The sequence below is a fragment of the Scyliorhinus canicula genome, chromosome 12 (assembly GCF_902713615.1).
Source record: "Scyliorhinus canicula chromosome 12, sScyCan1.1, whole genome shotgun sequence".
In the NCBI taxonomy this organism is placed as follows: Eukaryota; Metazoa; Chordata; class Chondrichthyes; order Carcharhiniformes; family Scyliorhinidae; genus Scyliorhinus; species Scyliorhinus canicula.
The window spans coordinates 162,096,330-162,111,444 of NC_052157.1; the positions used below are offsets into that span (position 1 = coordinate 162,096,330).

The 15,115-nt window shown below is 52.6% G+C and overlaps 1 protein-coding gene across 1 annotated transcript in view; it reads right to left on the reverse strand.

Moving 5' to 3' along the window:
• Nucleotides 1–2,994: 2,994 nt before the first annotated feature.
• LOC119974357 (forkhead box protein N1-like) overlaps nucleotides 2,995–15,115 on the reverse strand; it is a 35,121-nt gene continuing 23,000 nt past the window's right edge. Inside the window, exon 5 of the mRNA XM_038813127.1 lies at nucleotides 2,995–3,003. Within this exon, the coding sequence (XP_038669055.1) occupies nucleotides 2,995–3,003 (9 nt within the window). The remainder of the gene's footprint in view (nucleotides 3,004–15,115) is intronic.

Here is a 15,115-nt window from a genome sequence, read left to right on the forward strand (position 1 = left end):
CATTACTGTAACAAGTTGTGTTTTCTTTGTTGACATTCTTTTAGGAGCAAGACCCTTCCCATCTATCTGTCCCAAAAATCAATTTAATGTTTAGTCCCCAGATTGGGAACATGTCACATATTAAACTGATAAGAACAGATTTTTTGATTTTTTAATCTCATTATTAAAGTCAGAAAGCCAATGCGGAGAGTGGACAGGACAAACCCTAAATCTAACTGCTAACTGCAAAAAACTATTCTAATTGAAGCCAATTCATGGTCTCCACTAGATGCAAGCTGACAAGAAAAGGCTTTGCACCTCATCTCAGGCATGGTCTGACGTTTGATCTCAGCCAAAAGGTCGAGAAGCCACTGCTTTGTTTAATTATCATTCGCTCCTTACGTTTTTGTACATTGATATTGTTCATTGAAATTAATGTTTGGGGGGTTTTGTCTTTGTCTTCTCCCCTCGTGGGCTTTGAGGGGTTGGTGAGAGTGTGTATGTGGGGGAGGGGGTATTAGCAGATTCTGGGTTGGAGTGAGGGGCGAGGGTGTTTCGGTGTTTGAGGTGGGCAGTTTGGGTGTGGGGGGTTTTGTCATTTCTTTGTTCACGTGGGTAGGGGCTCTGGCAGGGGGGGGGGGGGTGGGCACCTCGCTAACACACCGAAGTTGGCTAGTGAACAGGAATGAGGTGGGGGAAGGGGCTGTGGCCAAGTTTAGGCAGGTTCCAGTCAACCTGGAAGGTGGGGGATGGGGATAGTGGAGAGAGGGAATGTTTCAAGAGGAGTTTGGTGGGGGAAGGGCGTGTTTGGGATGGGAGGGGTAGTTTGCTGACGATGACTTGCGTAGTTCTATGTTCCATCCCGTTGGTAGGCTGGGAAGGGTTTGGGATCGGTCACACACATGCACTTTCAGTGTTGAACGTGCATTCACACACACACATGAACTGTCAGTGTTGAATATGCAGTCACACACACATGCACTGTCAGTGTTGAACATGCATTCACACATGCACTGTCAGTGTTGAACATGCATTCACACATGCACTGTCAGTGTTGAACATGCATTCACACACTTGCACTGTCAGTGTTGAACATGCATTCACACATGCACTGTCAGTGTTGAACATGCATTCACACATGCACTGTCAGTGTTGAACATGCATTCACACATGCACTGTCAGTGTTGAACATGCATTCACGGTCAGTGTTGAACATGCATTCACACATGCACTGTCAGTGTTGAACATGCATTCACGCATACACGGTCAGTGTTGAACATGCATTCACACATGCACTGTCAGTGTTGAACATGCATTCACGCTTACACGGTCAGTGTGAACATGCATTCACACGTACACTGCCAGTGTTGAACATGCATTCACACGTACATTGCCAGTGTTGAACATGCATTCACACGTACACTGCCAGTGTTGAACATGCATTCACACGTGCACTACCATTGTTGAACATGCATTCACACGTGCACTACCAGTGTTGAACATGCATTCACACTTACACTGCCAGTGTTGAACATGCATTCACACATGCACTGTCAGTGTTGAACATGCATTCACACATGCACTGTGTGTTGAACATGCATTCACACGTGCACTACCAGTGTTGAACATGCATTCACACGTGCACTGCCAGTGTTGAACATGCATTCACACGTACACTGCCAGTGTTGAACATGCATTCACACGTACACCAGCAGTGTTGAACATGCATTCACACTTACACTGCCAGTGTTGAACATGCATTCACGCATACACGGTCATTGTTGAACATGCATTCACGCTTACACGATCAGTGTAAACATGCATTCACACGTACACTGCCAGTGTTGAACATGCATTCACACGTACATTGCCAGTGTTGAACATGCATTCACACGTGCACTACCATTGTTGAACATGCATTCACACGTGCACTACCAGTGTTGAACATGCATTCACACTTACACTGCCAGTGTTGAACATGCATTCACACATGCACTGTCAGTGTTGAACATGCATTCACACATGCACTGTGTGTTGAACATGCATTCACACGTGCACTACCAGTGTTGAACATGCATTCACACGTGCACTGCCAGTGTTGAACATGCATTCACACGTACACTGCCAGTGTTGAACATGCATTCACACGTACACCAGCAGTGTTGAACATGCATTCACACTTACACTGCCAGTGTTGAACATGCATTCACGCATACACGGTCATTGTTGAACATGCATTCACGCTTACACGATCAGTGTGAACATGCATTCACACGTACACTGCCAGTGTTGAACATGCATTCACACGTACATTGCCAGTGTTGAACATGCATTCACACGTACACTGCCAGTGTTGAACATGCATTCACACGTGCACTACCATTGTTGAACATGCATTCACACGTGCACTACCAGTGTTGAACATGCATTCACACTTACACTGCCAGTGTTGAACATGCATTCACACATGCACTGTCAGTGTTGAACATGCATTCACACATGCACTGTGTGTTGAACATGCATTCACACGTGCACTACCAGTGTTGAACATGCATTCACACGTGCACTGCCAGTGTTGAACATGCATTCACACGTACACTGCCAGTGTTGAACATGCATTCACATGTACACCAGCAGTGTTGAACATGCATTCACACTTACACTGCCAGTGTTGAACATGCATTCACACTTACACTGCCAGCGTTGAACATGCATTCACACATGCACTGTTAATGTTGAACATGCATTCACACATGCACTGTCAGTGTTGAACATGCATTCACACATGCACTGTCAGTGTTGAACATGCATTCACACATGCACTGTCAGTGTTGAACATGCATTCACACATCCGCTGTCAGTGTTGAACATGCATTTACACACATGCACTGTTGCAAACGCAGTCCAATCCAGACTGACACATGCAATGCCCCAAATGCATTATTAGGCAGTCGCACAGACAAGCTATCCCACATGCACACGCTTATACTGCCAGACGTCCACTGACAGGTACTGTCACACGCACTGCAATATAACACAAACAATAACACAGAATCAGTTATTTTAGTCTTTATGTTTACAGGAAACACAGTGAACTTTTCCTCAATAGTAATGTGACAATTGTACAGCTGAATGGTCTGTGCTGAGTGACAGAGAATGAGATTATTACAGCTGCTATCAGCTGAATGGTCTGTGCTCAGTGACAGAGAATGAGATTATTACAGCTGCTATCAGCTGAATGGTCTGTGCTCAGTGACAGAGAATGAGATTATTACAGCTGCTACCCTTCCAGGTAAAATGTCTCAGTAACAGTGTCCACCACATTTTTAAAAAGTAGTCTGTGACGTTTCAGCAATGTGATACAAGGGCTAATATTATAATTTACAAAACTCCAAGACATACCTTTTAACTCGTAGACAAATTGAAAACTATTTTGTCATTGCTGGAGGCAGAGCAGAAGGTACAACATCCAGCCATCGACCAGGGCAATGTGTAACCAATGAAAATAAAGAGTAGCAAAGGACGTCTGCTCCCTGTGGAACCTCTCCGAGTTTCAGACATATGCAAAAACTGTTGTTACATAGGCAAACACAACTGAGACTTCACAGTAAGATCCCACAAATCACAGTCAAGCCTATCACACTGCAAGAGGCAGACACACACTGAATCTGTTCCTGGTGATGTTGGCTGAGAGAGGAATATTGAGAGAACTCAGCTCTGTTAAGGGTGCCCAGAGATTGTTTCCATCGACCTGAGATCGCTGACATAGCTTCCATTTAATGTCTCATTTCAAAGACGGCATCATGGACCTCAAATATGTCCAGAAGGTTTATGATGCCGAGTGTTTCTAGCATATTTGTAAATATGAAGCAAACAGAACATAATTGTTCTTCCCTTGGGATTGTGATCCAGAAATATTAAAGATGTATTAAACATTCCTCATGCCACAAGTATCAAAAGCTCAAAACCATCTGTATCCATGATTCTTTATAAATTTCGACTTCTTCACCAATTTAAGAACACTTCTTGGGTCTTGAGGGGCTGTGGTTGTAGGAAGTGTTTCCAGGTCAGGGGTTCTGAACATGTGGGGCAGTTGGAACATTCGAGGTTGACAGTTTCCTGCGATGGAAAAGGTGATCACCTCACGAGCAATGAGAATGGAATACTTGATGAGTTTTTTCTATCAGTGATTACTAAGGAGGATGATGACAAAATATCAGTAGAGATGGAAACGGTAGAGATAATGGATGGGGTGAAAATTGGGAGACAGGATGAATTGGAAAGACTGTGTTCAGAGTGGATAAGGCACTGGTCCAGATGGTTTGCATCCAGATTGTTAAAGGGAGTGGGAGTGGAGACAGTGGAAGGGTTGCCATAATCTTCCAATCTTCCGTCGATATGGAGGAGGTACCAGGAGATTGGAGAGCAGCTAGACGGGACACTTTAAAGTGGTAACTATACCTTAACTACACCTTAGAGTGGTAACTACACCTTAGAGTGGTAACTACACCATAGAGTGGTAACTACACCTTAGAGTGGTAACTACACCATAGGGTGGTTACACCATAGGGTGGTAACTACACCTTAGAGTGGTAACTACACCTTAGAGTGGTAACTACACCATAGGGTGCTTACACCATAGGGTGGTAACTACACCTTAGAGTGGTAACTACACCTTAGAGTGGTAACTACACCTTAGAGTGGTAACTACACCATAGAGTGGTAACTACACCATAGAGTAGTAACTACAGGTCAGTCAGTTTGACGTCAGTAGTGGGTAAGATTTTAGAAACATTAATTCGGGAAAATATCAACACGCACTTTTGAGACTTGGGGTATTGACAGAGCGGATATGGGAGAAACTAGAACTCGAGGTCACTGGTTAAAAATATGTTTCCAGTAGCTGTTTGTACGAGATCTAGGCCGAGGGGACATTTATTTCAGGTTTTGGGCAAGTGAAGCAGGGAGATTCTGAAGCAGAACACTGTTTTTTTAAAATTTAGAGTACCCAATTATTTTTTCCAATTAAGGGGCAATTCAGCGCGGCCAATTCACCTACCCTGCACATCTTTGGGTTGTGGGGGTGAGACCCACGCAAACACGGGGAGAATGTGCAAACTCCACACGGACAGTGACCCAGAGCCGGGATCGAACCCGGGTCCTCAGCGCCGTGAGGCAGCAGGGCTAGCCCACTGTGCCACCATGCTACCCTAAGCAGAACATTGTTACACAGCAAGAATGACCTGGATCTCTCTGCCCACGAAAGGTGATTGGAACAGTGACCATCTATGATTGAAAAATAAAATTGAATGGGCAGTTGAAGGAAATGAGTAGGCACGGTGACTGGGATGGAGCAGGGAAATGGGTCTGATTAGATTGCTCCACAGAGAACTGGCGTGGACTCGATAGGCTGAATGGCCTGCGTGATGAAATGATTCAATAATTCTTTAATTTGTTGTAGATTAGTGCAGGTCCTGTGCCTATCCTGCCCAATGGAGCTATGTCAAATGTGCAGATCCAGGGATATTTGGGTCACGTCCTCTGAGCAGTGAACCATGTTATTGAGGGATTTTGTAGCTGCTTCTTAGCTGTTTGTAATTTTGGAACTCAGTGCTGTGGCCTGATGACTCTTATGCACTCCCTGATCAGATCAATTCTATTGGTGCAGAGCCGGGCTTCCTGTCTCTGCCAATCGGGGTCGTGTAGATGCCAGTCAGCTGCAGATCGGTTAGGCTGTCCTCTGTGTTGATCCCAGGGTTACTGACCCCGTTGCTTTCAGCCAGGGAGGTGCTCCAGCAGAAGGGAAACAATGACAGACATTGTGGAGACATTCCCACTGAAGCTGGTGGATATGGGGTTAAACTCTCACCTTTCAGTACCTCCCACAGATTACCTGCAAATTAAAGGAGAGATTAATTCTGCTTTGCAGTGTGAGCTTTCAACAATTATCCAATTCAAGTTTAGATACTGACTATTTTTGACTTTCTCTGAAATTTAAAGTTACAAAGTATTTAAAATCAATTTGTGAAATTTTAAAAATTAGTTACACAGAAATGAGTTGCACAATGAGGAAGACCCGACTGCCCACTCCCAGACCCCGCTGCCCACTCCCAGACCCCTCAGCCCACCCCCAGACCCCTCTGCCCGCCCCCAGACCCCGCTGCCCGCCCCCAGACCCCGCTGCCCGCTCCCAGACCCCGCTGCCCGCTCCCAGACCTCGCTGCCCACCCCCAGACCCTGCTGCCCGCTCCCAGACCCCTCTGCCCGCTCCCAGACCCCTCTGCCCACCCCCAGACCCCTCTGCCCATCCCCCAGACCCCACTGCCCGCTCCCAGACCCCTCTGCCCGCCCCCAGACCCCTCTGCCCGCCCCCAGACCCCTCTGCCCGCCCCCAGACCCCTCTGCCCGCCCCCAGACCCCTCTGCCCACCCTCAGACCCCTCTGCCCACCCCAATACCCACCCCCAGACCCCACTGCCCGCCCCCAGACCCCTCTGCCCGCCCCCAGACCCCTCTGCCATCCCCCAGACCCCTCTGCCCGCTCCCAGACCCCTCTGCCCATCACCCAGACCCCTCTGCCCGCTCCCAGACCCCTCTGCCCGCTCCCAGACCCCTCTGCCCATCCCCCAGACCCCTCTGCCCGCCCCCAGACCCCTCTGCCCGCCCCCAGACCCCTCTGCCCGCCCCCAGACCCCTCTGCCCACCCCCAGACCCCACTGCCCGCCCCAAGACCCCTCTGCCCGCTCCCAGACCCCTCTGCCCGCTCCCAGACCCCTCTGCCCACCCCACTGCCCACCCCAGACCCCTCAGCCCGCTCCCAGACCCCTCAGCCCGCTCCCAGACCCCTCTGCCCGCTCCCAGACCCTGCTGCCCAGTCCCAGACCCCACCACCCGCTCCAAGACTCTGGTGCTGATTCCTTTCCTCCAAAGCAGCATCAATGTTCTGCCCCTGATACTCCGGGTACAGAGAGTCAGTATTGACAAGCAGACACGCACAGAGTTAACCTGAGGGTAAAGATTTACAAGATCAGAAGAAATAGTAGCGCGAGAAGGCCATTCAGCCCTTTGAACTTGACCTGCCAGTTCAGAGGATCTGGAGATTCCCACATCATCTCCTTGGGCAGGATTTTCAGGCCCTTGCTGCCAGTGAGACGTTCCGGTCCCCTCCACCCCCTCCATCCCCCTCCATCCCCCTCCATCCCCCTCCATCCCCCTCCATCCCCCTCCATCCCCCTCCATCCCCTCCGCCCCCTCCGCCCCCTCCACCCCCTCCCGTGGGTTCCCCAGCGGCGGGACGGGCGAATTAAGCAAAATTCCGTAGACATTGGTAGAACCGGAATATCTCACTGGCAGCAATTACAAGCCTCCTCCACCGGGAGGCGGTGTGGATGGAACAATCCTGCCCCATATCAGAAGGAGCCACTCAGCCCATCGACTCTGCACTGGCCCTTGGAAAGAGCACCCCACTTAAACCCACACCTCCACCCTATCCCCGTAACCCCACCTAACCTTTTGGACACTATGGGCAATTTATCACGGCCAATCCACCTAACCTGCACATCTAGAAGAAGGTTAAGAGGTGACTTAATTGAGGCATACAAGATGATCAGAGGATTAAATTGGGTGGACAGTGAGAGCCTTTTTCCTCGGATGGTGATGTCCAGCACGAGGGTACATAGCTTTAAATTGAGGGGAGATAGATATAGGACAGATGTCAGAGGCAGTTTCTTTACTCAGAGATGCTATCCTTTTTAATCCCGGTCTTGTTTGCTGATATTTGCTGGCTGGTTTTCGCTCGCTGCTTTTACATAGACACATGGAAGATAGGAGCAGGAGGAGGCCTTTTGGCCCTTCGAGCCTGCTCCGCCATTCATCACCATCATGGCTGATCATCCAACTCAATAGCCTAATCCTGCTTTCTCCCCATAGCCTTTGATCCCATTCTCCCCAAGTGCTATATCCAGCCGCCTCTTGAATATATTCAATGTTTTAGCATCAACTACTTCCTGTGGTAATGAATTCCACAGGCTCACCATTCTTTGTGAAGAAATGTCTCTTTACCCCTGTCCGAAATGGTTTACCCTGAATCCTCAGGCTGTGACCCCTGGTTCTGGACACACCCATCATTGGTAACATCTTCCCTGCACCGACCCTGTCTAGTCCTGTTAGAATTTTATACGTCTCTATGAGATCCCCCCTCATTCTTCTGAACTCCAGAGAGAACAATCCCAACCTAGTCAATCTCTCCTCATATATGACACTCCCGCCATCCCTGGAATCTGTCTGGTAAACCTTTGCTGCTCTCCCTCGAGAGCAAGAACATCCTTCCTCAGAGAAGGTGACCAAACTGTCCACAATACTCCAGGTGTGGCCTCACCAAGGCCCTGTATAATTATATAAACTACAGACTTTTTAACGCCCCCCCTGCAAGCTGCTATTTGAACTGGCCCAAGGGGCTTCCTCTCCGTGCTGTGTGGCATAGTCCCATGATGCAATTTAAAATTTTTAAAAATAAATTTAGATTACCCAATTATTTTTTCCAATTAAGGGGTAATTTAGCGTGGCCAATCCACCTACTCTGCACATTTTTGGGTTGTGGGGGTGAGACCCACACAGACACGGGGAGAATGTGCAAACTCCACACGGACAGTGACCCAGAGCCGTGATCGAACCTGGGACCTCAGCGCCGTGAGGCGGTTGTGCTAACCACTAGGCCACCGTGCTGCCCTGCCCATGATACAATCTTGATGGACATGGCTAGCAGCCAATCAGCTCTTCTGAGATTCTACAATTTATTTCATTCTAGATTCTGATTGGTGGAGCCCTTCAGAAGCTTCTGGAAGGAAGGTTGGGGGAAGGAACAATCTCCATTTTAATTCATTTCTGTTTAGATCTAGAAGGCAGTACAGCAAGTCTGGGCTCTCTCTCTATCACCTCTCTGCCTGTCGATTTAAAATGTTTGCAGCCAGCCTGTGAACGATCCTCTGGAAGCTAAGGCAGATTCTCTCTCAGCTAAGGGCTTGTGACCAAATACCTTCCTCTTTCTGCACGACCTGGGAGCCGTGAGAAAGTAATAATTTCTGTTCTGATTGGGCAACTGTGAGGTCAGAGCTCGTAATTCTCTCTCATTCTGGATTCTTCCTGAGGGTTCAGGATAAAGAGAGGGTCTGTTTGAAAACCCTCGGGCGGTATTCTCCGCTCCCGATAACAATCGGGATGGCCGTCGTGAAATGGCCGAGGTTCACGACGGCCTCGGGGCCCACTCCCCGCACCTAATTCACCCCCACCCGGGGGGCTAGAAGCCCGCTCCCCGCACCTAATTCACCCCCACCCGGGGGGCTAGGAGCCTGCTCCCCACACCTAATTCACCCCCACCCGGGGGGCTAGGAGCCCGCTCCCCGCACCTAATTCACCCCCACCCGGGGGGCTAGGAGCGGGGCCCCCGTCGTTCCCGGACGCGACCTCATCGCGTCGGAAATGACGCGCAAAATGGCGCATTTGTGAGGTCATCCGCGCATGCGCAGGTTGCCGGTTCCAACCCGCGCATGCGCGGATGACTTCATCGCGCAGACGGCACGAACCCGCGCATGCGCGATGCCGTCTTTCTCCTCAGCCGCCCGGGAAGACGTGGCGGCTTGATCTTGCCGGGCGGCGGAGGGGAAAGAGTGCGTCCGGTTTGGACGCTGGCCCGATGATCGGTGGGCACCGATCGTGGGCCTGTCCCCTCCGGAGCACAGTCGTGGTGCTCCCGTCCCAATCGGGCCCCTGGATGCCCCAAACGGGCATCTGGCACCCGTTTCACAAATGCAGTGACCCATGTTGAAACGGGCGTGAAGGGCCGGCCGCTTGGCCTATCAGGCTCGGAGAATCACCATGAAAAACGGCGAGCGCCGATTTTTCCGAGCGGGTGGGGGGAGAATCGCTGGGGGCGTAAAAAATGTCGGGAGGCCCTCCCGCGATTCTCCCACAACACGTGGGGAGCAGAGAATTCCGCCCCTCATGTTGATGACTGTAGATTTCGCTCAGTGAGGCTGATGGTCCATCTGGTGGACGCAAGCTAGCATTACACAGACCAGAGGGGAATCTCTGTGAAAACCCAGTTCTGTGGAAGTGAGGGTAACTTCCCTTATAGCCTGAGAGTTCTAATTAGAGACAAACCACCCGATGATTTCAACACATTGCATCCTTGGAAGATCACCAACTACAAAGACTACCACCTCAGCAACAACGATTTACCTCACGCCCTTTTAATCCCTGTTATTTTTGATCCTTTCCCTACCCCCAGACAGATACTACAAGATCCAAAGCAACTGATGATTTCAAGATATTGCATCCTCGGAAGATTGTCGACTACAAAGACTACCACTTCAGTTGCAAAGATTCATCATACCCCCTATTAATCTCTATTGTCTTTTAATCTTTCCTATCCCCACCTGCTCCCCCCACTGTGTGTCTGTCTTGCGTGTGTCTGGGTTGAGGGTGGGGTGGGGTTTAGGGAATAATTAGATTCACCGACCATTGTTCTATTATTACCATTACATGTTTATCTCATCTCTTATTATAAATGAACAGTTTTTTAAAAAGTTTTACTTACAAATCTTGTGCCTGTAAATCTTTGGAGCAAATGAGGATCAAAGATTTCAGGAAAACACACAAATTATTGGTTAATGTTGGGACTCGGGGGCCCGTGGGGCTGGAATTGACCGCGCGCTCGGCCAGAGAATTGGAACAATCTCAAATCGCAATCGGGTGGAGAATACAGCTTCAGCTGAAAATCAAGGTCAGCGCTGGGCGCTCAATGGAACGCCATCAGGGTGGAGAGGATGGAGAGCCGGCTGCCCAATAGGCCGAGGAGGAGGTGGGTAGGAGGCACCACATGAGGCCTCGTGTATACCGGCGGTGCCTGTCGTTCAAGGACCTGCCGGACTGTGTGTGTCGCCAAAGACTCCAGCTAACCAGGGAGACCGTACGGCATATCTGCTGGATCAGAGAGCGCCTGACACCGCGGGAGTTGGGGGAGGACACCCGCTCCCCATGGTCGTCAAGGTGACGGTCGCCCTGAACATTTACACCGTGGGGTCCTTCCAGGCGCTGAGTGGGGACCTGTCTGGGATCTTCCAGACCTCGGTGCACAGGTCCATCCTCACCAGAACGGAGGTCCTATATGTCCGGGCGGCTCAATACATCAAACTGAATATGGACTAAACCCAGCAGGTTGCCCAGGCAGCGCGATTCGCCCCCATCACTGCGATGCCCAAGGTCCATGTGGTGATCAATGAGGCACATGTCACCCTACGAGCACTGCCACATGAAGGGGTGTCCTTCACAAACTGAAAGGGGTTCCACTCTCTCAATGTTCAGTTGGCAGCACGGTAGCACAGTGGTTAGCACTGTGGCTTCACAGCGCCAGGGTCCCAGGTTCAATTCCCCGCTGGGTCACTGTCTGAGCGGAGACTGTGCGTTCTCCCCGTGTGTGCGTGGGTTTCCTCCGGGTGCTCCGGTTTCCTCCCACAGTCCAAAGACGTGCAGGTTAGATGGATTGGCCGCGCTAAATGGCCCTTAGTGACCAAAACATTTAGAAGGGGTTATTGGGTTATGGGGATAGGATGGAAGTGAAGGCTGGAGTGGGTCGGTGCAGACTCGATGGGCCGAATGGTCTCCTTCTGCACTGTATGTTCTATGTATGACCATCGGCTGCACATTGTGCACGTCTGTGCCTGTAGTGTGCACGCCCCATACATCCTGACACACTCGACAGAGCCAGTCACCTTCCAGGAGCACCACCGGCTGGGGGGCTGGATCCTTGGTGGCAGGGTTACCCACTGCGGCCGTGGCTGACGATGCCTATCCAGAGGGCACATACCGACACTGACACCCTCCGCAACGAGGCCCATGCTGCTACCAGGATCGATCGGTGCATCGGCATCCTGAAGGTGGGGGTTTAGTGCCTGGACCATTCAGCCTCCAATACAGCCCCGGGGGGGGGGGGGGGGGGGGGGGGGGGGGGGGGCGTCTTCCACATGGTGGCGGCCTGCTGCGTCCTCCACTGCATCGCGCAGCGTAGGGGCAATGTGGTGGAGGATGAGGATAAATGCCATGCACTGCATTGGGGGCCATGCCCTTACCCACCTCCAACACCCATACCGTGCACCACCAGCTCCCCCCCCCCCCCCCCCCCCCACCCATCACCCGCCACCCCTCACACCATCCAGACAGTGGACACAGGCAGTTCGGGATGTTAGTCAACAGGTGTTTATTGTGACAAATACAAGTATTGTGCCCCAGCCCCTGTCGCAATCTGTGTGTTTCACTTGAGCCAGCTCCAGTGGCTCTCCCCGCCATGGCACTGCCCGCTCCGTCTCGAACAGAGTCTGAATGCTCTCAGCCATGGGGCACAGGGACTCTGCCACATCCCTCTGGGACTGGCTTATGCCAGCCAGCACCAGGCCAATGTTCTCGATGACCGCAGCCATGACCCGTTGTGATCGGGCCGATCTCTACAGCACTTCCGCAATGTCCATGTGACCTGGCACATGGCCGACCTGTCCAGGGCATTGGCCACTGCCCCAGGCCTGGACATCAGGACCCGTGACCGATATCTTTGTACCCACGGTGCCCACCGTGGACGCCACCTGTGCGGTGTTGACCTTTCCTGTAGTCTCCGGCTCCGTGTCTGCATCCCCAGCTTTGATGGGATCGCCCTTTCCAGAAACCCCCCAGCTGGACAGCAGCTAATCCCTGGGGTTGGGCCCTCGGACCATCCGCCCCCTCGGGGGTTCCAACCTCCATCTGATGTACCTCAGCATGTGTGTGTTGTGCACCAGATTGTGCCCCAGGAGCCTCTTCACAGTACTGCCCGGCTGAGGGGAGTGTCTTTGGGATGGTGGCGGGTGTCAGTGCCAGCTGTGACGGGATGTTGGTGTCGTACCCAGCCTAGTGCTCCAGGGTGGTGCAGGGTGTTGTGGCTGGGGAGGGGGGGGGGTGACACACGTGCCAGAGGGATATCGCAATTCTTTGGGGACTAGCTTGGACCTCCGCCTGGATGACTGCCCGCTCCCCAACCCCAGCGACCAGGTCCATCGTCCTCTGATCTGCGACAGTGAAGGGCCGCAGGTCCGGCGGCCCCCTCCGGTCTTCTCCCACTGCCTGCGGTTCTGGGCCGCCTTCCGCTGGGGGGGACAGTTAATGCAGAGTGTGAGACACTCGGACACGGGAAGCACAGGGGTCCGTGGCTAATGGCCTGTGTGTGCAGGGCACCCGGTATGGGTGTTGGCAAGTGATACAGGGTGGGGTGCGAGCTGCCGCTGAGGAGGGCGGTGCCAGGGGCAAGGTGGTGGTGGTGACTCACCTGGCTGGCCTGGGATTGCCCATCCTGCACTGCCCACCGCTCCGCCTGGTGGGGGCTGCATGTGGGTGGGTGGTGATTGGGTTTGGGGGACGGTGGTGGTGCCAGGGGCACGGTGGTGGTGGTGACTCACCCTGGTTGGCCTGAGGATTGTCCATCCTCACTCAGCACTGCTTACCGCTCCGCCTGGGGGTGGGGGGGTTGGTGCCAGGGATACGGAGCTGGAGACGCACCCTGGCCACCGTGAGGAGTTTGTACAGTTTCTTCCTGCACGGCTGTCCGATCCTGGCAGTGGGGCCCACGGCGCTCATGGCCTCTGCCGCCTGCGCCCAGGCGCAGTGGATGTTGGTGGGTGGCAGCCTCCTTCCCACCCCGGGGAACAGATATCCTGATTCTCCTCCACGGCATCCAGCAGTGTCTCCAGCTCTGTATCGGTGAACCTCAGTACCTCTCTTTGGGGTGGCATCTTCTGGGCTGGAATGAGAGTGTGTGGGGAGTGGAGAGTTTCAATGTTGCTGCAGCTGCCAGGCTCTCGAGTGCCAACCCCGGTGAATCACACGGTGGCGTGCCCGGTGAATCACACGGTGGCGTGCCCGGTGAATCACACGGTGGCATTGGAATCGTACTCGATCCACGTGGTGCTGTTCCAGGCTCGTTAGCAAGTCCTGAATGGCTTTGAGACCACTGCCGACATCGGGACCATAGAACCCCCGCGATTCAGTCCCCGTGTCAGAACTAAGGCCGCGATTCTCCGCAAATGCGGAGAGTCGTAAAGGCTGCCGTGAAACTGGCCGTGTTTCACGGCAGCCTCCGCGCCCCCTTCCGGGACCCGATTCTCCCCCCCTGGGCGGGGCTAGCAGTGGGGCCCCGTGAAGCACGGCATTGCGGGCTTAGCGACCGTCGCTAAGACCACGCACCAATCGTCACGGCGGCTGACGCGCACGATGACGTCATCACGGAGATGCGTCAAACCCGCGCATGCGCGGGCCGTCATGCCGCTCAGCCGCCCCGCGGACTGATCCTGCGGGGCGGCGGAGGAACAACTAGTGCGCGGGTATCGGACCCGCTGCCCAGTGCCCACCGATCGCGGGCCCATGACACCCATGGTTGTCCGGAACGGCACTTTACGGCCGTTTTCACGAACGGTGAGAGCAGGTGTGTTTGCGTTCGTGAAAACGGCCGTAAAGGCCTGGGACTCGGCCCATCGGCCTGGGAGAATCACTGTTCGCCGTAAAAAAAAGGCGAGCAGATTCGTGTCGTGGGTGGCCGTGGGGGGGGGGGGGGGAGAGAATAGCGGGAGGGCGGGAGAAATGTCGGGAAGGCCCTCCCGCTATTCTCCGACCCGTCGTGGGGAGCGGAGAATCGCGCTATTAGTCTCTCAAATGGAGAATTCCGCCTTTGTGTTTGAGTTTAGAGTTTTATTAGCTTGTTATAGGTTTATTTTTTTGTTCAAAGATTTTAAGATAATTGCCTGGTTCCTGAGGACTGTACATACTGCACCCTGGGTGAGTGGTTATGGAGGATACGAGGCTGGCATGGGGTATTTGCGCGGGCATGTGGGGTGGATGGAGGGTGAGGGGAATGGGTGATCTGGGGGCATGAGGTGGCAAGAGTAGTTTGAGGGGTACGGGCTCTGGTCACTGTCCGTGTGGAGTTTGCACATTCTCCCCGTGTTTGCGTGCGTTTCGCAAGGCTAGGTGGATTGGCCACGATAAATTACCCCTTAATTGGATAAAATTAATTGGGTACTCTAAATTTTTTTTTTTTAAAGTTGCGCAAATTTGTGGAAGTT